At 41.7% G+C, this 25,733-nt stretch overlaps 1 protein-coding gene across 2 annotated transcripts in view; it reads right to left on the reverse strand.

The window, feature by feature from the left end:
* LOC146074076 (follistatin-related protein 4-like) overlaps nt 1–25,733 on the reverse strand; it is a 1,002,356-nt gene that overhangs the window by 580,614 nt on the left and 396,009 nt on the right. For both annotated transcript variants that reach the window (XM_083181806.1, XM_083181805.1), the window contains exon 4: nt 7,893–8,138. In XM_083181806.1, coding sequence (XP_083037932.1) covers nt 7,893–8,138 — 246 coding nt within the window. The remainder of the gene's footprint in view (nt 1–7,892; nt 8,139–25,733) is intronic.

Genomic DNA, 25,733 nt, shown 5'->3' on the forward strand with positions numbered 1-25,733 from the left:
GATTCTGCAAGCCCCAAATTGATTAAAATTAATATTAGGTGATTTCTAATATTCTGTGGCAGCAAAGTGCTTTCGGGACAGCAACTTGGACTTTGGGGGCGCATCCAGACAGCATAGACATATTTGCAGGGCAGCCCGCGGCAGCTGCATGATGTAACATGCATGCTGCTGTTACAGAAATCATGGTGGACTGGTGATTGACTTCACAGTGCTGTAGCAGTGCATCTGAATTGAGTGGCATGGTTCTGTTGAAGTAGCAATAGTGATATTCCCTCAGCCTTGCACCTTGAGCAGTAGGACCAGTCACATAATCCTCATTATGATGCTGATAGTAAGAGTTGGTAGCTACTGTAAAATCATGCATTTTAGCTTTTACTTGCTTATTTTTGAATATTTCAGAAAATGGTGAAAATAATTCCTATAAGCGTGGCATGTACTGCAACATCTGAGAGACGTGTCATAAACGTACTTACTGTACATACAAATATAAATGAGCCCCACAGCAGTTAGTAAGATCTACTTGTTGATGACAAGACACTGGTCATTTAAATGTTTGCTCGTGTATTGTGTTTTACAAGTGCTTAATATAAGTGGCTAAGAGAAACTTGTGAAGAGAGACATTCAAATTAGAAATGCAGGTAGCCATAGGGATCATTGTGCCATATACTCCATGTTGGGAAATGGTACTGATGATGCTATTTGAATGACAGTATATACAGAAGGAGCCAGAATGACATGCATCCCAGTTTCACGGCTTGGGGGATGGGAACCCTGCCCGTCTCCGCTTAAGGGAGACGGGCAGGGTTAGGGGGGTGCGAGGAGGTGGCGGGGACCATTGGGGGATGGCAAGGAGGCGGGAGGGACTGATGAGGAGCTCCATCGGAAGGGGATGTGCGAGCGTCTCGGGCGTGAGTGTCCCCTTCTGGCAGCTTAATAGTGTGCAATCAGTAGGACTTTGAGACTCATTAGGTAGTCCTAAAGATTGCTGCTATTTCTTTTTTTTTTAAGATATATTTATTGGATATGGTAGCATAAACAGAGATCCATTCACTGAAAACATAGTTGTATATTAAATTATGATATCATTATACATGAATATCAATAACGTGGTTAAACATACAGAAATTTCCGAGTTTTAAACATATAAATGTAGAAATAAAGAGAAGCTTAAGAACCAAGAGAGTCTGATTTGCTGTCAGACAAATAAACCAGTAGAATAGGAGAAAAAAAAAGGAAGACCAGAACTAGAGAGAAGTAAACAAAAAGAATAAGGAAAGAAGGAATATAGAAAAAGAGAGTGAGAAGGACTGGTCCTCTGCAAAAGTTCCCATCTGGAGTTACATCCAATGGAAGAAAAAAAAGGTACTTCTGTTCTAGCACGGCGCCCACGATAATTAGTCGCCCGATTTTTGATCGCATCGCATGCCATACACCCGATGGTATGCGATTCAATGTGATTTTGCCCCATATACGATGTTAAATTGTATAAGCTTTTAAGCACCCTAATGGGTGCTTACAATGTTAAATGCACCCCCACGCCACCCCCCAAGTATAAATGTGAACCCGAAGCAAGGCGATCGCAGCAAGGCCGCGAGGGGTGGCGGTACGCGTCCAAGGACCTTTTCATACCCCCACTATCCACGTCGGCGCGGAGTTGATTTTATATAGTGTGGCGAGCGCAGCGAGCCACCGAGCCCGATGCATGGCGAGCGCAGCGGGCCCTGCGAGGAGACGCGTATACCTGTGAAGTTCTGCGTGTCCGCTCACCACGCTTCAGGCTCGGTGGCTAGTGGGGGTATGAAAAGGTCATAGGACGCGTACCGGCGCCCCTCGCGGGCTCGCTGCGCTCCCCACGCTTCGGGTTCACGTTTATACTTGGGGGGTAGCGTGGGGGTGCATTTAACATTGTAAGCACCCATTAGGGTTTTATACAAGTTATAATCGCATCCCATCGCATTGTATGGCATATATATATATATATATATATATATATATATATATATATATATATCCAAGTAAAGAAAGGACACTCAGGGACTTCGTTCAGCAGGTGGAAATAAGCCCAGGTCTTATGAACCTGCTGAACGAAGTCCCTGAGTGCCCTTTCTTTACTTGGATATATTTTGTGGGCGGCACACTATTGCCTCTCCCAGCAGGGCAAGCAACCCAGCACTGCAGCTATATATATAAACATGCCACATATAGGATATCATAGACTGCAGTGAAGGTGGGTCAGTCAGTTTTCAGTCCACTGCTATTTGGCAAGTGGTCGCTGAATTCACATGCCTAATCAATTTATTTTTATGTCTGGATAAGGAAGGTTTAAAGGAAGCAAAATATACTTGGGGTCATGTCGAATAGGAGTATTTAGCAAATTTGATCTGAAGGCTATGACCCCTTTCCAAAGACCTATTAGCTTAGGGCATGGGTCTTCAAACTGTGGCCCTCCAGATGTTGTGAAACTACAAATCCCAGCATGCCTTGCCACAGTTTTAACACTCCCTTATAGCAAAACTGTGGCAAGGCATGCTGGGATTTGTAGTTTCACAACATCTGGAGGGCCACAGTTTGAAGACCCATGGCTTAGGGCATGACCACCAAATATAAAAAAAATCTCTGCAACATCTATCAGAGACAACAAGATATATTTTGCTTAATCTAGTGGTGACATAGTACCATCTGAAAAGTAATTTATACATATGTTATTTTATTTTGACACAGATAGAACAAGAAGCTGCATTGTCCCATATGTCTGTCCATTCCTCATCTGATAAGGTGGAGTTCAGAAACGCTTCCCATGCCCATTCACTTGCAGTAAGATTTATTCTATTTCATGGAGAGTTACTTAATACTTAAATCGATGCAAAACACAGTAAATTCTTTTTTGGGGACTCTCTTTGTAATAATAAATTATTTAAAACTGTTTTTATTGTTATTATACCTCTAAAATAACATGATCATGTACCAAGTTTAAAGTGGGGGGAAACAGGGGAGAACCTGTAATGGTGAAGTGGAACCAGTTCCATACCTCCCAACTGTCACAATTACAGCGGGACAGTCCCGATTTTCGGGTCCTGTCACGCTGTCCCACCCGCGGCAGGCATTGTCCCGCTGCGGGGGGTGGCAGTTGGGAGACCCCCCCAATCTAATAGAATAGACGCTGTGCGCATGCCCCCTTTTCGGATGCTCGCGCGAGTGTTCCTCAGGACTGAAGTTGGGAGGTATGCAGTTCTACCTTCACCTTGGCCCTCTATAGAAATTTTAACAAAAACCCTACCAGTGGCACTGGATCGGCCTAATGGGGGAACTGAGAGGGGTATATAAGGTGGCAGAGGGAAATTAGTTACCCCACCTTTCCAGGACCACTTTAAGCCCTGGTGATGTATTTAATAAAAACATATTAATCATCATTGGGTGTATTTGTTGTTTACAAATAAAACGGAATATGGTTCTGCCAACAGAACAAATTAGTTCTAAATGGACTGTTGGTGAAATAGTGTATTTTTGAAATTGACTATCAAGTCGTATTTCAAAATACGAACGTATACTAGACGTATTGTAGTACACAAATTCTCCAATTAACTAGAAATTATTTGCAGGTGTATTTCACAAAATCAGACTTTTAACATGTATATACTAGGCCAGTGGTCAGGGAACTCGGTCCTCATTACCCCCACACAGTGCATGTTTTGCTGGTAACCCAGCAGGTGCACAGGTGTACTAATTACTCACAGACACACATTATAAGGTCCGCAGGTGGAGTTAATTATTTCACTTGTGATTCTGTGAGGAGACCTGCCAAACATGCACTGTGTGGACAGGGCCGTCTTAACAGCAGTGTGGGCCCCTGGGCAAAACAATGCACTGGGGCCCTTACCCATTCTCCCCTCCTAGGGGTGGGGGGTGCTATCAGCAGCAGCTTTGATGTCCCACAGGTGGGAGGGGGTGCTCTATCTTCTATTCAATATGTAGGACCTGGAGCAGTAACTTCTGCTAATTACTCCTTTACTGCACAGGTGTTGGGAGGGAGAACACTAACGTGTGGAAAGGGGCACTTAGCTGAATGAAGGGTCCCTTGTAAATGACTTCCAGGGAGGTACGGGGTGTTTTATATGCAGTGGAGGGTTGGATAATGGAGTGGGCTTAATATTCATAATTTTCCGGTGGAAGTGCAGCTTGTTTGACTGAAGATATCACCATTATCTGGAAATAGATTTCCTAGTCTTCAATAGTATAAAAACCTAGAGTCCCAACTTTCAGGAGGTGCTGGAAACTTGGGGATCAGAGATCAGGAGCCAGAGCAATCCATTGACAAAAATAAAAAACTGTACACCAGACGTTTGGAGCAGGGACCGGCTACTGGAAGGCTGATATCTCTTGTTCTGGGCATGAGAGAGACAAGCCGCTAGTGTCGACAGAAAGAAGGGGAGAGTCACAGCTTTTGGAATATAGTCTCAGAAAAACTGTAAGTCAGAGAGAACCTGATCAATATAACTGAGAATTGCAATTAACAGGTTGGATGTGGACTGCTGCTTTGAGGTTGGATATCTCCAGTTCCCCAGGGCCAATTTTCAAACTTCTGGTATCCCTGGAAAAAGGGGATCCTCAGCTATCAACAAAGTTCCCTTATACACCTGGGGCCCCTGGGCAAGTGCCCATATGAATAGATGGCCCTGTGTGTGGGGTAATGAGGACCGAGTTCCCTGACCACTGTACTAGGCATACAAGTTGTAAAAAAATACACCAAAAAATAAGACTCCATAGGACATCGAAAAATATGAATCTCAGAATTACAACACTTTGTAAATTATGCTCCAGAATATGAATGTGTAAATGAAATACTCAACCAATAACAGTTGTATTCAGTCATATACAAAATACGAATATGACTGAGACATACTGTAGTAATATTCTTAGCAAATTTTGCCCATTGAGCTGCATCTTCAATATACACAATAACAAGTTTCACCCAGATAACCATGCACAATAAAAGGTTAGCTTTAAATCCACATTTTCTTTTAGTATATAGAGATTGTAGATTGCGAAGTAAGCAATGTGTGCATAATCACATATTAAAGTATAGCAAATTTGATGACCTGTCAAGCTAAATTATAAAATGTAGGTACAAGATAATTGAGCTAAACACAGATACCCAGAGTGAAGGTTGCTCCATTACTGCTGTTTGTTAGCATACATAATGTATATCTACAGCACCTGATATTGACATATTCAATTATTAACCAGGCCCCAACTACTTAACTTCCAAGATCAGACAAGATTGGGCTTATCCATTGAAACATGGCAGTAGATAGGAATAAACAAAAGAGAGAATTCTGGTTATCAAATCATGGGCAAAAAAAAGCATAAAGGGGGGTATTAAATTCTGGCCAAATATCCAGGCCAAGAGAGAAAAAAATCGGCAAAAATTTGACAATCAGTATTTAATCACAGGCATTTTTGCCCCTTTTTAGTCCATATTTGACAGTTCCATTTCCCTTATTTGGGGGGGGGGGGGGCGAAATGGCATGGGGAATACAGCCACAAAATGGCAAAAAATCAGCATGGGGAATGAATAGGGCAAGTCAAATTCACCCCAAAAATGGGCAAATTATTTTTCAATTTTTCTCCTACACATTTCCAGTGTAAGGCTTCCTGGCTTGCTAGGAAAAACTTCAATCCTCTGCCCCTCCAACTCCACACTGCCACCAATAACCAGACCCTCAAGTGAAAGTGAGTAGGTAGCATTTTAAAAGTTCCACAGCTACGCCCTGCATGGATGTCTTTACAATAGAAATGCTTCATTTTGTGATAGACAGCCTTAAATATTTTTCAAGAACATTAATCAAATCAATGACTCTAAATTATATATACATTCAAACATTCCAAAGCAAATAGGTATTTCTAAATTACCCTAATATTTACATAATATTAACATTTATAATTGTAATCACAAACACAAATGAAGTGCACATAATCATGTAAATTTTAGAATGCGCTAGTGGGACTTAGTCGGCAAGATAATGACTCAATTAATGAAAGACTTAATGAAATACTGTGTATATCTTCATTAATTCACTATCATCAAATGACATATAATTATAAATAAACTCATAGTGCTCTAAACTCTACTAAAATAATGACATAAAACTAGACATGTAATTCAAAAATAATGGTCAGCTTTATTTATCACAACAGAAGTATGATTGCTAAAGGGAGAACAGCAAGCGATCATCAATAACTTGGGTACTTATATGTTAGTTGGGCACCCACTTAGCTATTTGCTTAGTTTTACGCTGCGCTCGCCACGCTTCGGGCTCGGTATATAAAATCAACTCCATGCCAACATGGATAGTGGGGGTATGAGCGTACTTACTATAGTGAGCGCCTAACTAACATATACTGTAAGTACCATAGCTTGTCTTAAGCAAATTCTGTCACAGCTTCTGAGGGAAAACCATCCCAATGTCAAAGGCAAGTGTTTGATTACAACTTGCAAGGGACAACTACACCTTTCCAAGCAAGGGAGGAGGTATCAATCACCCATGCCAATGCACTATTCAGCAGTGGCGTGCGGTGGGGTGAGGCAGAGCCTTTCATGTCATACTAATGCTAAAGTTTTATGTTTATAAAGTATGTAAAAAATACTAAAAATATATTAAAAAAAATCTTATTTTTATTATTTTAATAATTTTTATAGTAAAAAGTCTGGAGTAAAAGTCTATGGTAGGACCTTTTCTGCACATCTCTTATTAAAACTCAGCGAATCTCCAGCAGTATATACTGCTGCATCTGTGTATAATGCCCACATGTACCCCATGGCTCATAAATTGTGTGCAAATCTGGTTCTGGTACTTGCCAGGTACTCCCCAGCAATTTACCGCACTGCACATCCCTGCTATTCATGACTGTTTGATTGGAAGGTGCTGCTGATCCCAGTAGGCTGAATCCAAAACATTGATGGAAGGAACACCCCCATACTGCAGAAAGATGGATGTTATGTTGCTGGTCTTCCTCTGCTATGAAATAAAGCTGACATACAAGACACAAGTGGGAAGGGAGGGTGGTAGAACAGCAGGAAAGAGACCGTGTCAAATGTTCTCAAGTCTCTAAATATGAGAATTCATGCTTTTAAAAGATAGTTGTTAATCATAACAAATATAACTTATGCCCGAGGTTCCTATGACCAAGGTGACAGACAAAACCAAAGCGTGTGTCTTTGAATCTAAAAGTATGTTCACAATGTTAAGCAGAAACCTGCCAAACACCACATAAATGATCCTAAGTATGAAATGTCAGCACAATTTACTTAACTTGTTCCTACATTTTTCAAAAGGAAACTTTTAGCCTAGGGGTACCTTAAACAATGATGATATTGTATCCTGGGGTGCCATGTTTCAAAAAAGTTAAACCACTCGCATGTTCAAGTAAATTGAAATCAGTTATAATCGCTGATTTCACCAACCTGCAAGCTCATTATCTATTTACAATCACTCTTGAAAACCCAGTGGAATATTTCTACCATAAAAACTGTATTAACCACTCACACAAAACTGTAAATGGTGTACCAGTGCAATACTAATTAACCAATATTGTAATTACTTCCAACAGTACTATTGGTATAAACCTCACTGGCAAATTGCTTTAATAATGCTTATATTTGTAATTGCCTTTTCAATATCTTAAATCATGTTGACATTTTTTTATTTTTCTTTCATTTACAATTATGTGTCAATTCAAATAGCAGTGAATTACTTCTTGCACTGTTTGTAGTTTGCAAAGCAACAAAAATCAATATTTTTTTAGTAAAGTGCTATAAAATGATGTACCCTAATTAGTCATGTCAGCAAATAAAATAACACTTAATAACAGATATCTATCTTTTTGCATCCTACCTTTGAAGAAACAGTCTTTACTATGGACGATGTATATTTTCTTTTCATGTAAGCAGGAAGTCCGGTAAAGGTCACAATGATTTTCATACAACTTGCCATCAGAACCACATACTGGCATGTATCTAGGCCTGCATTTCTCCAGGCACACACATTCAGGAAGACCAGATTTCAAATTGACAATGCATTTTCTTCCTTGTCCACAATATTTCTTTTTACATGATGAGAGTTTGTCTTGTGTCTCATGCCCTATGGTATAAAAATAAGACAAATAACATTAAATGGATGCCTAGATATTGTACAGATATGGTTAACAATGGTAAATACATCAGTGGATGAGCACCGGCCACTTTTCGTGTTTTGGATCTGTATCTGCGGCTGTGTTTTGGATCTGGATGTATTTTGAAACACCACCCTTCCGTGTTTTGTGTTTTGGATCTGTTTTTGTTTTTTTTTTTAAACACAAAAAACGCTAAAATCACAGATTTTATATACATTTTTTGCTCCTACACTATTATTAATCTCATTAACATTAATTTACACTATTTTCAGTCTACACTTCACAATAATGTTTTTAGGCCAAAAGGTTGCACCAAGTTAACTGGATAACTATACTAAGTGACACAAGTGGGTAGCACAAACGTGTGGCCCATCTAGGAGTGGCACTGCAGCGGCAGACAGGATGGCAGTTTGAAAAACTAGGCCCCGAAGAGTACATGCAAAGAAAAAAAAAAGAAGTGCAAGATGGATTTGGTTTGTTTGCCCCCCAACACCAATAAAAAAAAGAAGCAATTCATCTCCCTGCACAAACTGGCTCTACAGAAGCAAGATGTTGTCTTCATCCTCCGATTTCTCACCCACTTTAGTGTGTACATCCCCATCCTCACAGATCATCTATTCGTCCCCACTGGACTCCACAATCACAGGTCCCTCTGTAGTCTCTGCAGGCAATTGCTTGTCTTCATTGAAGAATTGATCATTAATTTTGATGAACATCATCTTCTCCACATTTTGTGGAAGCAACCTCCTATGCCGCTCGCTGACCAAGTTCCCGGCTGCACTAAAAACTCTTTCGGAGAGGGCGTGGCTTGGCAGCCATAGAGAGTGGACGCAACTGCCCAGAGCTCCCGTTATACTGGCTCCCAGCACCCATTTTTTAGTATACTCCGGGGGCGCCCTGCATTTCGGGGGACCCCGCTGGAGTCCCGGACACTCCTGCCGTGGTCCACGGGAGGCTGCGGAGTCGGGGTGACTAAGTGCAGGCGCCTGCAAATTGCGGCCTACCCGCGACCCAGAAGCCGGGACTTAAATTTCAGCACCAGGCCGGATATCAGGCTCCCTAGCAGGCGCTTGCCTCAGATCTGCCTGTAGTGCCTCCTGGGACCTGGCTTTGGAGTGGAGCCTCCTCTGAGTGCTTCCCAGACTGTGGGTCGAGGGGTGAGTGGCTCAGGGTCCCCAATTCCCTGCAGGCTCTCCCTGTTGCAGCAGCCATCTTGGTAGAGGCAGAGACAGGCTGTATGCTGTCTCCTCAGTGGGACAGGTGTTGGAAGGCTGCCTCAGGGGGAAGTGAACTGACAGCAGGGGAGAATAGACCTCATAACTGTATAACTCTTATCTGGCTACCTTATTTAAGTAATTCTCAGTCCTCCCTACCCTCAATCTACCACTTATCTACCTGGCGTTGCCTGTGGACTGGGAGAAGTTAGCTGCGCTCCAAATAGCCAGACCATACACTTCCCACAGGCTCTGGCCATTATCACCCTGTAATCTGTGACCCTGTCCCGTAACCTGACCTGCCACATATATCTGGGGTGATGGTTCCCCGATATCACCCCACACATTGGGGCAGATGTATTAAGTCTTAACAAGAGATAAATGCAAGGGTGATAAGGAGAGATAAACGTCCAGCCAACTTTTTTCAAACACAGCCTGTAACTTGGCAGTTAGCAGGTGATTGGCTGGATGTTTATCTCTCTTTATCACCCTTGCATTTATCTCTTGTTAAGGCTTAATACATCTGCCCCACTATTTGATGTGATTCGCCACCCAGCATATGCGTGCTGGGTGGTGGCACTCGGAAAATAAGACAAGACAGCAGGCAATTGGGGTGCCGACGTTTCAAGGCCAGCAGGCTTTTTTATCAAGGTGCTTGATAAAAAAGCCTGCGGGCTTTGAAATGTCGGCAACCCAATTGCCTGCTGTCTTGTCTTATTTTCCGAGTGCTGCGGCCCAGCATGCATATACAGTGGGTGGCTTTGTTCACCTTACTCTCAAACCCACTTAACCTGATGTTAATGGTTGTCCTAGGCCATGCCTTTCTCTTTAGGTGTTCCGCCCAGATACAGTCTCTGTCACTAAATGACTTTTCTCTATACTTTCCTGACAGACAAGTTAGACCAGATATGTCCTCTTATGGTCTCCAACTTTACCCAGTACCTCCCTACCCAATTTTTTTTCTTTTTTCATCGGGCGATTGTTGAATATCGAGATAAATCAATGTCCTTTTATGTGTTGTCTATGTATTGTTCTAATATTCAGTTGCGGACTCCGGGGAGTCACAGGAAGCATTGCTAATTTGAGATAGATATGGCTCTTAAACTTTTCTCATTAAATGTTAAAGATCTAAATACCCCTACTAAACGCACAAAACTTTTTCTTTCACTCAAACCATCAAAAAGCGGCAGTGTTTTTACAAGAGGCCCACATTAAGAAATCACTTCTCCCAGAACTAAAATCAAGACACTATCCCCTTACTTTTCATACCTGCGACTCCAAACAAAAAAAAGAGGTGTCTCCATTTTACTAGCTGCCCATCTTATGTTTGATCTTATAGATTCTCAGATGGACAGAGAGGGTAGATGGCTTATTCTAGTGGGGAAAATTAACCAAACCCTATGCACCTTAGTAAATATATATATGCCCCCAATCAGAATCAAACACATTTTTTTAGGAAGTCGAACACTCTCCTTTCCAACTTTCGTAAGGGAGAATTGATAGTTACAGGAGACTTCAATGAAGTTCTAGATCCCTCTCTCGGTCATCCACTACTTTTCCCTCAGCACCTAAACCCCCATCTTCTGCTTCTTTAGCTCTATCTTCCTTATTGAAAAACCACCTATTGTATGATTCTTTTAGATTAATAGAATAATTAACCAGAGACTATACATTTTATTTTAATGTTCATAATCCTTACTCCAGAATTGATATGATTCTGCTCAGCCGAGACTTATCCTATCAGTTTACCTCTGCTCATATCTGCCCTATGGTGTGGTCTGATCACTGCCCGATCACTTTAGAACTTAGATCTATTGCATCTTGACCCCCTCCTGCCTGGAGATTGAATGACTATCTCCTGCACTCCTCAGAATTCATAGACCTAATTAAAAACTGCCTCACAGATTATTTCTTTCTTAATGACCTTCCCGAGACATCCCCCACCACATTATGGGAAGCTCATAAAGCTATCCTTCTTGATAAACTATGCTTTTTGGCATAAAAAGAAATGAGAATCTCATTTTCTTTCACTATCTACAAAACTCCAACACCTTGAGCACCAACATAAATTATCCCCTACACAACCCAATCTAGAGCTTCTGTTAAAAGCTAAAGCAGAAATGGCAATTTTCCTCTCTGAACACACAGCTATCATATTAAGAACGATTAAGCAGACTTTCTATGAAAAAGGCGACAAGGCTGACAAACTACTCGCATCTAGACTCCGATCCAAACACTCCCAAAATAACATTTTGGCCATTAATACCAAATTTGTTTTGTTGTCCTATGACCCCAACATTATCAACAAGTAATTTCAAGAATTTTATTCCACACTCTATAACCTCTGAAAATATGTGGGGGGACAATCTCCCCCTGCAACCTTAATCTCCGACTTCCTAAAGCGTGCCAACCTGCCTTAACTATCTGCTGAAGCTTCTATTAACTTAAATAGAGATATCTCTATTGATGAAATTGCTGTAGCTCTTTGGGTTTAAGACCTCTAAAGCTCCTGGGCCAGATGGGTTCACAACCACCTACTATAAAAAAATTGCCCATATCCTAACTCCACATCTTAGAGCCTTGTACAATGCAGTACTCCATGGATCCCCTTTTCACAGTACTATGCTGGAGGCCAAGGTAATTGTGATCCACAAGGAGGGAAAGGATCCTCGAGACTGCACCAGTTATAGCCCAATCTTGCTACTCAACCTGGACATAAAACTTTGCGCAAAAATCTTGGCCACTAGACTCAATGCTGTTCTCCCAGGCCTGATTCTTTATGACCAGGTCGGCTTTATACCTTTACGTCAGGCCAGGGATAACACCAGAAGAACTATTGATCTTATACAAATCCTTAACAATAGACACTCCCCTGCTTTCATACTCTCGCTTGACGCTGAAAAGGCTTTTGATCGTATTTCGTGGCCTTTTCTGTTTCACACACTTCAAGCCTTTGGACTGTCTAATGACTAATTCTGACTTGTTCTGACTAATGGAATTCTGTCTAACCTTTTCCCGCTCACCAATGGGACAAGACAGGGATGCCTTCTCTCACCGCTAGTATTTGCTATGGTCATAGAACCCCTGGCCGCCATGTTCAGATTGTCTGACAGAATATGTGGCGTTCCTGTGGGTCCTCAAAATTATAAAATATCACTGTTTGCAGATGACGTTCTGCTAACTGTTACTCATCCACAAACATCCCTGCCTGCCCTTTATGAAATTATAGAGGAATATGGAAGTACCGTAAATCAGTTTATAAAATAAATTATTCCAAATCTGAAGCCATGCTCCTACATTCTCCTGACGACCTGAAATGCACCCTAAATTCATCTTACAATGTCATTTGGCAGGACAACAGGATTAAGTATTTAGGAATATATGTCACTTCTAGATATAAATCTTTATATACTAGAACTTCCCACATCTTCTCCACAAGCTTAAATCAGACCTTAAAGTCTGAAGTCCCATATCATTTTTTGGCTGGGCAGAATCATAGCGATTAAAAATGACTTATGCCAAAAAACTCCTTTACCTTTTTCAGACTATACCTATCACTGTCCCGGAGGGAGTCCTTAGAGATATTCAGTCCTCTCTTATAAGGTTTGTATGGAAGGACAGACCACCGAGACTAGCCCTTCATGTCCTTAGACGTCCACGTTAGGGGGAGGTAGAGGCTTCCCTGATGTTAAACATTATTACATAGCATCTCACCTAAGCCAAATAGTCGCCTCCTTTGCCCCAGTGGGTCACATGGCATGGTTAGATCTGGAAACCACCTATATAGGCTTAAACTCCTTAGGCTCCATATGGGGTCTGTCAAAATCCCTCCAGAATCCCCGGGTAAATTCCCTACTGCCACTCCATTTCCACCTCTCCCTCTGGACTAAGTCCTTCAGAAAATACAAACTATTCTCTCCATGTTCACCCCTTACCCCTCTCTGGGATAACCCTAGCTTCCCCTCGGGAATGTTTCCTCTCCGCTTTGTACACTGGCGTTCGGCCGGCATATATAGGGCCTGTGACCTCAGGTCTGGAGATTCCTGGGCATTTCTAGATGAAATAAAATATAGATTCCTCTCTATCCCCTCTCCTCTTTGAATTTTTCCAGATTCGTCACTTTCTACTCACACTACCACATGCAGATGTTAATCGGGACCTCACTCCCTTTGAATCACTCTGTATAGTTAACCCGCTTAAACGTGGAATGATTTCCTCAATCTAATCTATACTGGTAGAGGCTTCCTCCACCCCCCAGACTCGTCACGAACGGGAATAGGAGAAAGATCTGTGTCCACCGCCAGATGAATCCTGCTGGGAGGAGGTAATAGAAGGTATAGCCAAAAGCTCTATCTCCACCAAGCTTAAGGAGACATCTTATAAGCTATATTATAGATGGTATTATACACCAGACAGACTATCTATCTACTACTCCTGTTTGTTGGCGAGGATGTGGACAAAGGGGAACCCTATGCCATATTTGGTGGACCTGCCCCCAGATTACTCCATTTTGGACAAAAGAACATGACCTCCTAAAATCTCTCTCTGGTCTTCCACTTCCACTAGACCCCTGGTCCTTTTTATTATCCCATTTCTGGATCTAGACCCACTGTTGAACAAACTGCTCTCACATATATTAACAGCAGCCAAATCACTTTTAGCCAAGAACTAGAAGTCTCTAGTGAGTCCTACAATACCGGCACTAAACAACTATGTTTGGTTTGTCGCAGGCATGTAAAAGGTGCCGCACCCTGCACCTAGATATAGCGCTAGGGACCCCCAATATACAGAGAAGCCTTGATGCGGCTTGGGGGCTTAGCATACACCTGCGCAGGTATATGTAACCAATATCTCTGAATTCTATTATCATGTAGTGTTCTAGATTGGTTACTAGCATTGCTCAGTGTGTTGAGGGAAAAAATGTCTTGTTTTACTTACCCAGTATTTAACCCCTCCCTCATGCACCTGGGAAATGCTACTGAACTAATTGAGCATCTACCACTACCTGTATGTATGTAAAAGAACACATACTTTTTACACGACTGCCCACAGAAATTTGATCGGATTTGGGGTCCTTGGCTTCTAACAATGGCCGATCCCTCCCCACCTTAATAGTCTTTCAGTATTTGATGTCTCGATCTGAATAATACCGCAGTACCTGGACCAACCCCCCGGAGCCCTACTTAAAAGTAGGAAAAAATAATTAATACTAAGTACTACTGTAATAGATAACCTCTTCATAGTTTTCCTAAACTCTTTCTGACTTCAGTACATCCATTTGGCTTCACCCACCATCGACCACTTTCCCCCCACCCCTCCTATTCCCCCACCCTTTTGTGTTTCCTCTCTTCTTTTCCTTTTTTATTGTTAGTTGCTAAATAGAAAAAGATACAGAGAAATGTACATGTTGTATATGTTACTATCACTTGAATCTGGAATTGTACTTTCATTGCTTTCTCCCTCAATAAATAAAGAGTTAAAAAAAAAACTGTTTCGGAGTACACACACTCTTTCAAAGTACACACTCTTTCAGAGTACAGTTTTTCAGGGTCCTCCAAATTACCTCTTTTCCCTGTCAGTGAAGGTAGGAACTGTCTGACATGCCTACTTGGATGCTGTCACCACTGTAGTCCTCTACCATTTTTTCAATGGTGACAACATCATATGCAGTGACAGTAGACATGTCAGCAATTGTTGGCAGGACCTTCAGTCTGGACCAGATGTCCAAACTCGCACCTGCCTGCCCTGTATAATCGCCAGCAGGTTGGTTAGGAACAGGGCTGGTGCTACCCACTCAGCAGCTCCTGCGGTGCAGGGTGGCACCAGACTGAAGAGGCGCTCAAGCCTCTCCGTGCACTACCACTCTGCTTCTGCCGGGACACGGTGCCTCCTGTACTGCGCCTGTCATACAGACAGCGGTGCCGTAAGCACATCAACATTGAAGTATTTTCAGCAATAGCCTGGACACCACTGGGAAGCTGTAATGTTGCTGTGCTTTTCGCTACCTGTGTGACATGTGACCAGCCGCTAGCCCATAGTGAATTTCCCGTTGCCCGTATCAAGGTGACAGCTTGATAAAGCTGTGAGTAAACACAGCGAAACACGTTGGTGTTGCTGGATCAGCCATTGGAGAAGAAACCTATCACCAGTTGGATATCAGTTTGACCACCTGCTCAATCTTCTGATCTCGTCCCTCAATTATCATCAGAGTACCTAACTGTTGCCACTCCTGACCTATTGGACTGCCATCTACAAAGGTCCCCTGGGCTGGCTATTACATTTTTTGCCAAGGGGCTTGGAACCAAGATTCCATTAGGAGACTCATATCAAGTATTTAACGGACTATCTCTGTTTGGACGCAAGCTTCGATCAGTGCAGGTTGTATCAACCCACCATTGGTGACTATATTACTCCAACAGGTCCATTGTTCTTAATATTGCATGCTTCCATATATATATATAATGCCAGTTTCTACTTCAGAATGAGATCACAGGGAGCATAGGGACAGACAGGACTGAGTCCAACCTCGGCTCAGATGCACTACTGAGCAAGGAATTAATATTCCTTTAATTTCTGTTGGGGCATATTAACATTATAATAGAGCATATATAACTGTAAATATTATTACCTGAAGGTGTTTGCAATATCAAAAGGGTTGGACACTTTAGCTCCTCTAGAGTTGTACATGAAATGAAGCTGTGCCTTAGCATGATGCCCCGTCAATTTCCTGTCCAGAAGATGGCCAGCCTTGTTCTCAAAAACATAAAATCTTTGATTGAAGCTGGTCCAGTTGCACAAGCAGTTGAAATAAGGGGTTATTAAGAGGATCAGCTTTATGAGCAGCCTCTAAATAAGCTGCCTCTCATTCAGCTAAAATAAAATTTAATTGCTCAGCCCCTGATCGCAGCTTTAAGCACCAATGCTTAAAAACAGACATCTCAGGGTGAATAAAGTCTTAATATAATGACAGGAAGGATTGGATGGCTTGATGGGCCTCTATTTGAGACAGAATGTGATTACCCAATCTCCAAGGACCAGAGGGAATTTTACAAGCACCTAAATCCTAGATAACAAATAATGGGGAATGATTGGGCATCACGGTGTAATGGTTAGCATTACTGCATTTGCATATTCTCCCCGTGTTTGCTTGGGTTTACTCTGGGTACTCCGGTTTCCTCCCACAATCCAATAATATACTGGTAGGTCAATTGGCTTCCAACAAAATTACCCTAGAATGTCTGTGTGTGTGTACATGTGGTAGGGAATATAGATCGTAAGCTCCACTGGGGCAGGGACTGATGTTAATATTCAACTATACTCTGTACAGTGCTGCGGAATATGTATGCGCTATATAATAAACTGTTAATAATAATAATAATAATAATAATAATAATAATAATAATAATAATAATAATTGGACCAGGACATAAGTAGTATATAAATCTTAAGTATCAATGTTATCATCCATTTATCAGTTAGTACTAAATCTATTCTGGAGTAGGACTTGTGAGTATGAGAGTAAAAGGAGTAATCTGTAAATGTCTGGTGCTCATTCTGCCAAGCTACATGTAAATCTTATTCACCTAGCACATTATGGGGTTCTGGGAGTGATTTATATCTCAAGATAGTGGATCTATCAATGTAGGGGTCTAACACCATATTAAACTCACCAGGAATCATTATAGCCCCATGGCAAACTTCTGAATAACATCACACAATTTCCTGCAGGTATCTGTTTAGAGTTGGGCGCATAGCAGGAGACTTAAGTATCCTCAGCGTCTTTTAGTTTAATAACTAATATGAGATACCTCCCCTCTGGGTCAGTATATTGGGCCTTATTCTGCTTGGTGCTGTCCTTTCCGAATTTTTTCGGAGTGCGCTTTTTAGCCGTCTGCGCATGCGTAGGCAACGCAATGCGCATATGCAACATAGTGTCTCCGCACTCGTTCTCGCCAATACCGTCCAGAAATGTGCACCGAAGTGGCTTGGGAAATATGGGCGTAACATGGGCGTCATGTGGGTGTACACAAGGGCGTGGTTTCAAAGTGGGCAAAACTGGGCGTAAATCTGGGCGTACACGTGGGAGTGCACGAACTGTGGTAGGCGTGCATTCGGACAGGACACCGACTGCAAGCAAATCAACATGCATGAAATATGCGGTGTCCATAAGCAAGTTTCAGTTTGCAGAGAGCACTTGTTCATGCACTAGGCATTCGGTTCGCCCAATTAGTACGCCCGCACCTGAAGCACTCTCAGCTGACCACAATACAATCCACTCCTCTACTCATTAGTGATTAATTACACTCTTTTCACAGGTTCAATTGGAAGCATTGCTGCCTAAATGGCCCATTACAAAATACTACAATATATGCTGCAAACACGACTGCATTGTTGCTATCTGACCCACATTTACACTGCGCAAATACAACAACTCGGTGCGTACGGCCAGTTTCCCGTCCGTTCGGACACTGTAAGACCGTGCAGAATCTTTGTGTTCCCACCGCATACGCACGTTTGGATGTAGTCCGAAGACACTCCCTCTTCTTAGAGAGTCCGTCTGAAGGGATGCGGACGACCTGTGGGCGTGTATTCTTAGAATGTCCACACGGCGTGGCGTTCGGTCATTTCCGAAATAATTCGGAACAGACCGCAATAAGCAGAATAAGGCCCATTGAGTCTACGGAGAAAGATTGGAGACAAGTATGACTAAACCCACATTTTTAGTTTGCCCATTTGCAAAGTAACAATGGGGGAATCTACTATCAAAGAACCTGGGGGGATCTGTTTTCCCAAAATGGGTTTCTAGAATTGCAACTATGGGTGAAATGTAATAGGATGAGAGATTCAGAAAGTGAGAGATTTGGTAAGAAATCTCCAGTTTTTTTAAAGTGGCAATCATTTACACAGCAAAACCAGTGTGATTTTGCTGTGTCAATGATTGCCACTTTAAAAAAACTGGAGATTTCTTACCAAATCTCTCACTTTCTGAATCTCTCATCCTATTACATTTCACCCTATATGTGCTTTTAGCCTATTGAAGGAAGCTAGAACCAATTTCTTCTTCCTCAGGGAATTCATTGCTTTGACATTCAAGGATACAATATTAACCATAATGCAAAAATAGTAGTAATAATAATCCAAGCTATCAGTAAAAAGTTAAGCAATGTAAGCACATATTCAAGGTAAATGTGTGAGAGAGAGGTCGGAGATACTGTAAGACACATCTGGGATTTTTTTTCAGAGCTTGCTTAGGTGCCACAAAAATCCCTGATTATAGTTGATGGCAGTCATGGGCTACCTTTTGATCTACAATAAATGGACTTTGGATTTTCGCAACACAATTTTTTATTAAAGCTTGGCCACCTCAAAACCAACACTTGTGTCCTTGCACTTTTAGGGGGGTATTTAATCCCAGGTCATGACTGTTGATCTGTCCCGACAGCTGTGACCCTGGCCCATTTTAGTTTTGTTGGACAGCATATTAACAGTTGGGATTCAATGTTCCACTTGGCAGTCAGCGAAAATGGGGTGTATCTGTGTAAACAGCCGTGGATTGTCGAGATTTGTCTGTGATTGCGACAATTTATGGCCGCAATCGTCAAAATGAGCCAGACAGCTTTCAAAGTTGGGCCTACTGTATTTTCTCGATATGCCTCTTTAATGCTGTCGGGCAAGACAGCATTGAATAGGCGCCGCCACTTTTTTCCCTGTTGCAAATAGTGGTGGGGATTGAATAAGCTGTGAGTGATCATCCTCTGATTTCACTGACAATTATCAGCTGCTTGGCCCAAAAATCAATGGGGTAAATTTACTAAGATGCAAGTTCTATTAAAGATGGGATGTTTCCCATAGCAACCAATCAGATGGTACTTCTTATATATTTAGCACCTTTTAGAAAAAAGAATCTGATTGGTTACTAGGGACAACCTCACATCTTCAATAGTACTCACATCTTATTAAATTTACCCCAATGTTTTTTCAACTTGTGGGAGATCTACTTATAATGTGGTTTACTTTGATGTACTATATTTAGGTAACAAACAACAGCATAGCCACCTGCCAGACATTATCAGTCTTGTACTGAAAATGCAGGGGCTATTCCTATTTCATTTGTTTCTTTTTCAGGGTCCATTTCATGCCCTTCAGCCAGGTGACATTTTGTGAAAAGTTGCACACACTTCCTGCGGCCACCGAGAATTAATATTTTTTAATTGAATCCTTCATTTCTTGGGTGCAAGCAATCATGTGATGTAAAGTATACAAACTCATAATTCTGAAACTCTGGCACAGAGCAAGAGTCTCTGCACATGTCTGTGCAGAGAGTCTACTGCGTATGGGCATATCTCTGGGAACATGGTGCCTACAACTTGGGGAAATCTCTATTGCACATGCATAACTCACTAGGAAAATAGCAACCCCACCATTCAATACAGTACTGTGGCTCAAGGTGCCCATACACGGTGTGAGAGTGCTGTGCGATGCGATGCGCGCTCCTGCACATGAAGTCTGTGCAGTTCGTGCTTTTTGAACTAGGTCCCAATTGCATCGCATTGCACGCAAATCACATGAAAATTGCATGCGATTTGTTCGCATGCGATGCAAACTAGTTCAAAACGCATTTGAATATTGTACAGTGTATGGGCACTGTAACTTGATTTTACAATCCAAAATTATATATTTATATTTAACTTCTATTTAATACTGAAAAAAAATTGTGTTCTGTACTGGAATAACAAAAGAAAAAAAACAAATAATCTCATGCTAGAGTGTAGGAGAAAACTAGGTGTTTCTGGATATACCAGTCAAAACGCCACATTCCATTGAGGCAGTAATGTAGAGTGATATAATCTGACATGACTGCTGCAACCTGCTGTGCTTTAGATCAAGCTCACACAAATGCAGTTTGGGTAAAAAAAGAAAGTGCTTTAAAATGTAAATAGAATAGAAGAACAATTCCTGAAGGGAAGGACCTGTGCATCAACAGGCCTTGGAGACGTTAGACTATGGGGTCAAGAACAATCTCCTCAGCATTCATCAATGGCTGCTTTACTTACATTGGTTTTATTGCCTCATATCCGAGGCAAGCTGAATATTTATGTAGAAATTATCTCAGCCTCTGTATATCTCTATTCAATTGCTACTCATTTTTACTATATGATTAATAATTATGAGATTATTTTATGAAATGGCAAGTAGGTCTTACATTCTTGTATGCAGGAAAATAGTTTATTCGGCTTTTTTCAAATTTAGTAACTATGGCCTATTTACCCTTTCTCCGTCATACATACTGAGATAACACTATTCTCTTGCTTATTGTATGTGAGCTGAAGTTATATTGAAATCATTTCTTCAGATCAGTGCTTTTTTTAAACATCTTTTCCGGCATTTTTCTATTTGTAAAACTTGCGCAATAACTCATGTAATATGAAGGTTTGCATGTCACATGACATGATGGATATTAAACAACTGTCTTGGTTTACATAACACAATATTTACTGACACTATGGTATTTCACTGGTGTGCCGCACTGATCTTTCTAGCTTATGATAGTTTTTGGGGTGCCGCACCCTGCACCTAGATATATCGCTAGGGAGCCCCAATATACAGAGAAGCCTTGACGTAGCTTTGGGGCATATCATACACCTGTGCAGGTATATGTAACTAATATCTCTGAATTCGGTACTTGTTTCCTAGAACGGCCACAATCGCGGGCATCATGTACCTTAAAGTTAAGGTACACGATGCCCGCGATGGACCCGATTTCCTTTGAAATCAGGTCCATTTTGCCGGCAAAGGCACAATCGGGGGCATCGCGTCGGTCGCGTGCATTAACATTGCACCCGCAATTTTGCCATAGGCTTCAATGTTAAATTATTTTAACATTGAAATCAGGACTATCACGTCAGTCTTGTGCCATTATAATGGCACAAGATGAAATGGACTTGATTAAGTCCATCTCACATAGGAAACAATGTGAAATGGGCCAATATGACCCATTTCACATTGTATATGGGCCCGTCGTCACCCCACGATTGACGCCAACCCGAAGCGTGGCGAGCGCAGCGAGCCCGCAAGGGGCGGCGGTACGCGTCCTCCTACCTGGGCTGGGGGGGGGGCTATGAGGAGTTAAGGTGACAGGGGCGATTCGACCACCAGACCCCCACTAAATGAGAACGGCTCCAACTGTACTGAGTAAAATTGCAATATTGGCGGATGACACGAAATTGAGTAAATTAACTCAGGAGAGAATGTGGATACACTACAGAGAGCCTTAATTAAACTGGAAAGGTGAGCGGAAAGGTGGAAAATGCAGTTTAACGTTGATAAATGTATAGTAATTCATTATGGGAACAAAAAGGCTAAATTTAGTTATTATTGGTAATTCTGCTGTAGAGAAGGACTTGGGGGTCATTATAGATGAAAAATAGTGCACACTGCTCAAGTGCACCAGCAAAGCAAACCGGACACTGGCATGCATCAAAAGGGGAATGGATTCAAGGGATGCCAATGTGATAGTGCCTCTTTACAAGGCATTGGTGAGACCACACTTGGAATACTGTGTTCAGTTCCTAGGCACCGCACCTTAAAAAGGACATAAATGAATTGGAACAGTTACAGAGAATGGCAACTAATCTAGTAAAAGGTCTCAAATCACTAGAATACAAAGATAGGTTAACCAGGCAGAATATGTTTTCACTGGAGAAACGGAGGTTGAGAGGTGATATGACTAGTATGTTCAAATACAGGATTTGGAATCATATGGAATTGGGATATGATTTGTTCACTAACAAGCCTATACTTAGGACACGCGGGCATTTACTGAGGCTCGAGGAAAATAAATTCCGTACTGAATTAAGAAGAGGATTCATCACCATTAGAGCAGTAAAATTATGGACCTCATTGTTGGTGGGGGTAGTTACAGCAACTACTGTTAATGAATTAAAATCAAACTGGATGCATTTTTGGCCACTAAGGGAATACTATAGATATAACTTACTCAAGTCAGTAGTTACAAGTCAAATGGGTTGAACTCGGTGGACTAACATTTTTTTTCAGCCTTAATTACTATGTTAATACAGTATGTTACTATGGGGGTTATTCTGGTTGGATTGGTTCTGTCCATGTTCGGATGGAACACATTTTTTTGCTTCTGCGCATGCGTACCACCCGCAATATGCATGTGCGACGACAGCACACCGCTTGCGGATGCAACTCTCTGATCAAAAAGTCCTGTCCGAACAGAGGCTGACAAAGTGGGCGTAATGTGGGCCTGTTTAGGGGAGAGGCCAGAAAATAGGGCAAAACTGGGCGTATCCCTTAATGTACACGGGCTGTGTACTCTTAGACCATCTGCCTGAGTCCGGCCGCAATTGGTAGGCTTTTTTACACGGAACACACCTACAATACTGACACCTGAACGCAATAATAAGCAATGCTGTGGCCAATTTAGTTAATTAGGTCTTTTTAGTACCTGCACGCCATCCACAGCACTGAAACACATTGGAAGGTTCACTTTCTACACTTTACACCATTCCAAGGTAGGATTCTTTGTATTGTTTTGTAGGCCAAATACACATGTGGAATTAGGTCTCTTTTAAACATCTACACCCTTCATGCAGGACCATATATGTGAAGCGTACGCCACCGTGCTCAGATGTACGCTTCCTCTAACGATCGGGAAAACACTCTCAGTCTCCGAGCCAAAAGTCTGAGAACCGTCAGAGTACGGTAGCCTACGCTCATATGCACGCCACTCCCCATTGTCGGCTTATCCCACCGTCCGTGTGCGGATGTTCTGTGGGTGGACTCACTCTATCCGAAAGAGTGCGTGATCCGTTTGGTCCGTCCGTACGCACACGCGTCCGCCCAATCCAACCAGAAAAAGGGCCAATGTTACTATCTCTATAACACAAACATAGAAAAGAAGCCTACTATAGGTTCATGTTTATTCAAATATTATTTCATTCTGAGAAGTAATGCATTATAGACCACAATTGCTGTTCAGAATATCTTAAAAAAATACTTTTTGCTATATATATAAGCACTGAAAGTCTATCACATTATTATATTTGTCACTGTATATACTTGGAACATCATACAAAAACATACTCTGGTTTTCCTTAACCAGGAGTCTGCCAATATTTTTTTTTTGTGTTCTCTGGAAACCAAATATGTCAAAGAGAAAAGACACGGCTGAACTTGTACTTAACACAGCCCACTGGGATCCCACATAAAGGTTCATTGAAGGGACAAAACAGAATGCATTAAATCTCAATTAGATCACAGTACATAGCAAAGCATTAACATTGTTTTTCTGTTTGAGCCAAGTAAATTTATGCACAGTAATGCACATCTAGAACATCTATGCAGAAAATGATGCAAAATACTGTAATCTTTTTCTTTGATATAGGTGTCATATGATTTGGAGTACTAACTGTCCAATTGCTAATAACATACAAACTCAATTCACTTTGATAAATGTAAATAACTTAGCAAAGGACTAAATAAATCCTTACAGCCAGAAGGCCAATGCACAAAAAAAAAAAAAAATACTGCTGGGATCTACTTTAGGGAATAATTTCCCTATTTGTGCCAATTAATCCACACTTACTTTATAGATATTGCTGGCATTTACATTTTACTGACTAGCTCCAGGATAATACATAATATTTTTTAGCGCTGTTTTTCAGTTCATATTAATTTAGTAAATGATTGCACTGTTCTCTAACAAAGTTTAATATTATTGAATGAATAGATGTCTATAAACACAGGAAAAAAATGAATACAAAGAAAAAATCTAATACTATTGCAAAACCAACACAGGCACCTGCGGAGGGGGCTGGGGGGTGTTGTTTAGGATTGTCAGACATTCCAATCTGCTAAATCTTTCTCATTAGGCAGTTATTCCTCACCAGTATTCAGCACAGCTCCACAAAATATTGAGGGATCCTCATCCCTCTAAACATGTCAACAGTTGCGCCAAGAGAAGGGGGCTCCCATTACCTGGCAGCAGCAGTTACTTCTCAACCCAACACAGGTTGCTTTAGTGTGGACAGGAATGTGCTTAAAGTACAATTTTTTCTAAGGGAGCATGACCATGCCTCCTGTAATTAGGCCACAGCCCTTAAAAGTACCTTAAGGGTAGTTTCCATTGCCCTGTTTGTCACCAGAACTTGACTGAAAACGGTTTTCTATAAAGGCAGAGTTTGCTGTATTCCTTGAAATACCCATGTATTATCTTTCTTCTTGAATTTCTTATAGATCCATACACACTGGACATTTTTGACCAGCGTGTATGGCCAGTGAGGAAGTGCACATCGCTGACCAGAAAATAACATTGATGGATTTACACGGGGGTGAACGACTTTCCATAGTAGGAGACTATAGAAAGCTGTTCACTTGCCCTGTCAAACAGGATGGTGGCCTGCGGCAGCCAGCAATGATGCAGGAGTATGCATCAGTGCTTACCACTCATCGTCCAGCAATACACACTCAAACAGCAAAAAGTTAGCTACTTTCAGCTCAAAATTCACTAGTGTGTATGGGACTTTAAGATTTATTTCTTGAACATGAGTGAAGTTTGTTACCCCTAAACATCAACCATTAGTCAATCTGGTGGTGTGGGTGGCAAAGTAATTGATACTTGTTTCCTAGCACGGCGCCAGCGATTTTAATTGCATCCATCGGGACCCAAAAAATCGCGTCGATCGCATCCCATGCAACTAAATCGCATGTGATGTGATCGATGCGATCAACGCAATTTTTTACATTGGAACCAATGTAAAATGGTCCCTGAGACCCAATTTTACATTGGCCCCAATGTAAAATGCCCCCCAGACCCCAATTTTCATTGTATACCCACCCTCATGGGTGAAATGCCCCCCCCCATTGTTAATGCCACCCCTCGATCAACGCTAACCTGAAGCATGGCGAGCGCAGCGAGCCCGCGAGGGGCAGTGGTACACGTCCTCCAACCTTTTCATACCCCCACTATCCACGACAGAGTGGATTTGATCTAATATAGTGTGGCGAGCGCAGCGAGCCACCGAGCCCAAAGCGTGGTGAGCGCAGCCCATTACTTCACAGGTATTATGCATCCCCTCGCAGGACTCGCTGCGCTCGCCACACTATATAATTTTTCAAAAGCTTGGAGAAAGTTAAAATTGTGAGAGTACAGTACTAAACAATTACCAATCAGCTTTTGTAATTTCTTAAAACAGCCTGTATAATGCTGATTAGCTAGTACTTTATCACAATTGTATCTCTCTCTGAGCTTTGACAATTACTTGCCATATTTGCAAATTGAAGTAATGGGTAGTATTCAGAGTACCCTGAACAGTTTTCTGAATC

Source organism: Crinia signifera, chromosome 4, assembly GCF_055691185.1.
Source record: "Crinia signifera chromosome 4, ASM5569118v1, whole genome shotgun sequence".
Taxonomy (NCBI): domain Eukaryota; kingdom Metazoa; phylum Chordata; class Amphibia; order Anura; family Myobatrachidae; genus Crinia; species Crinia signifera.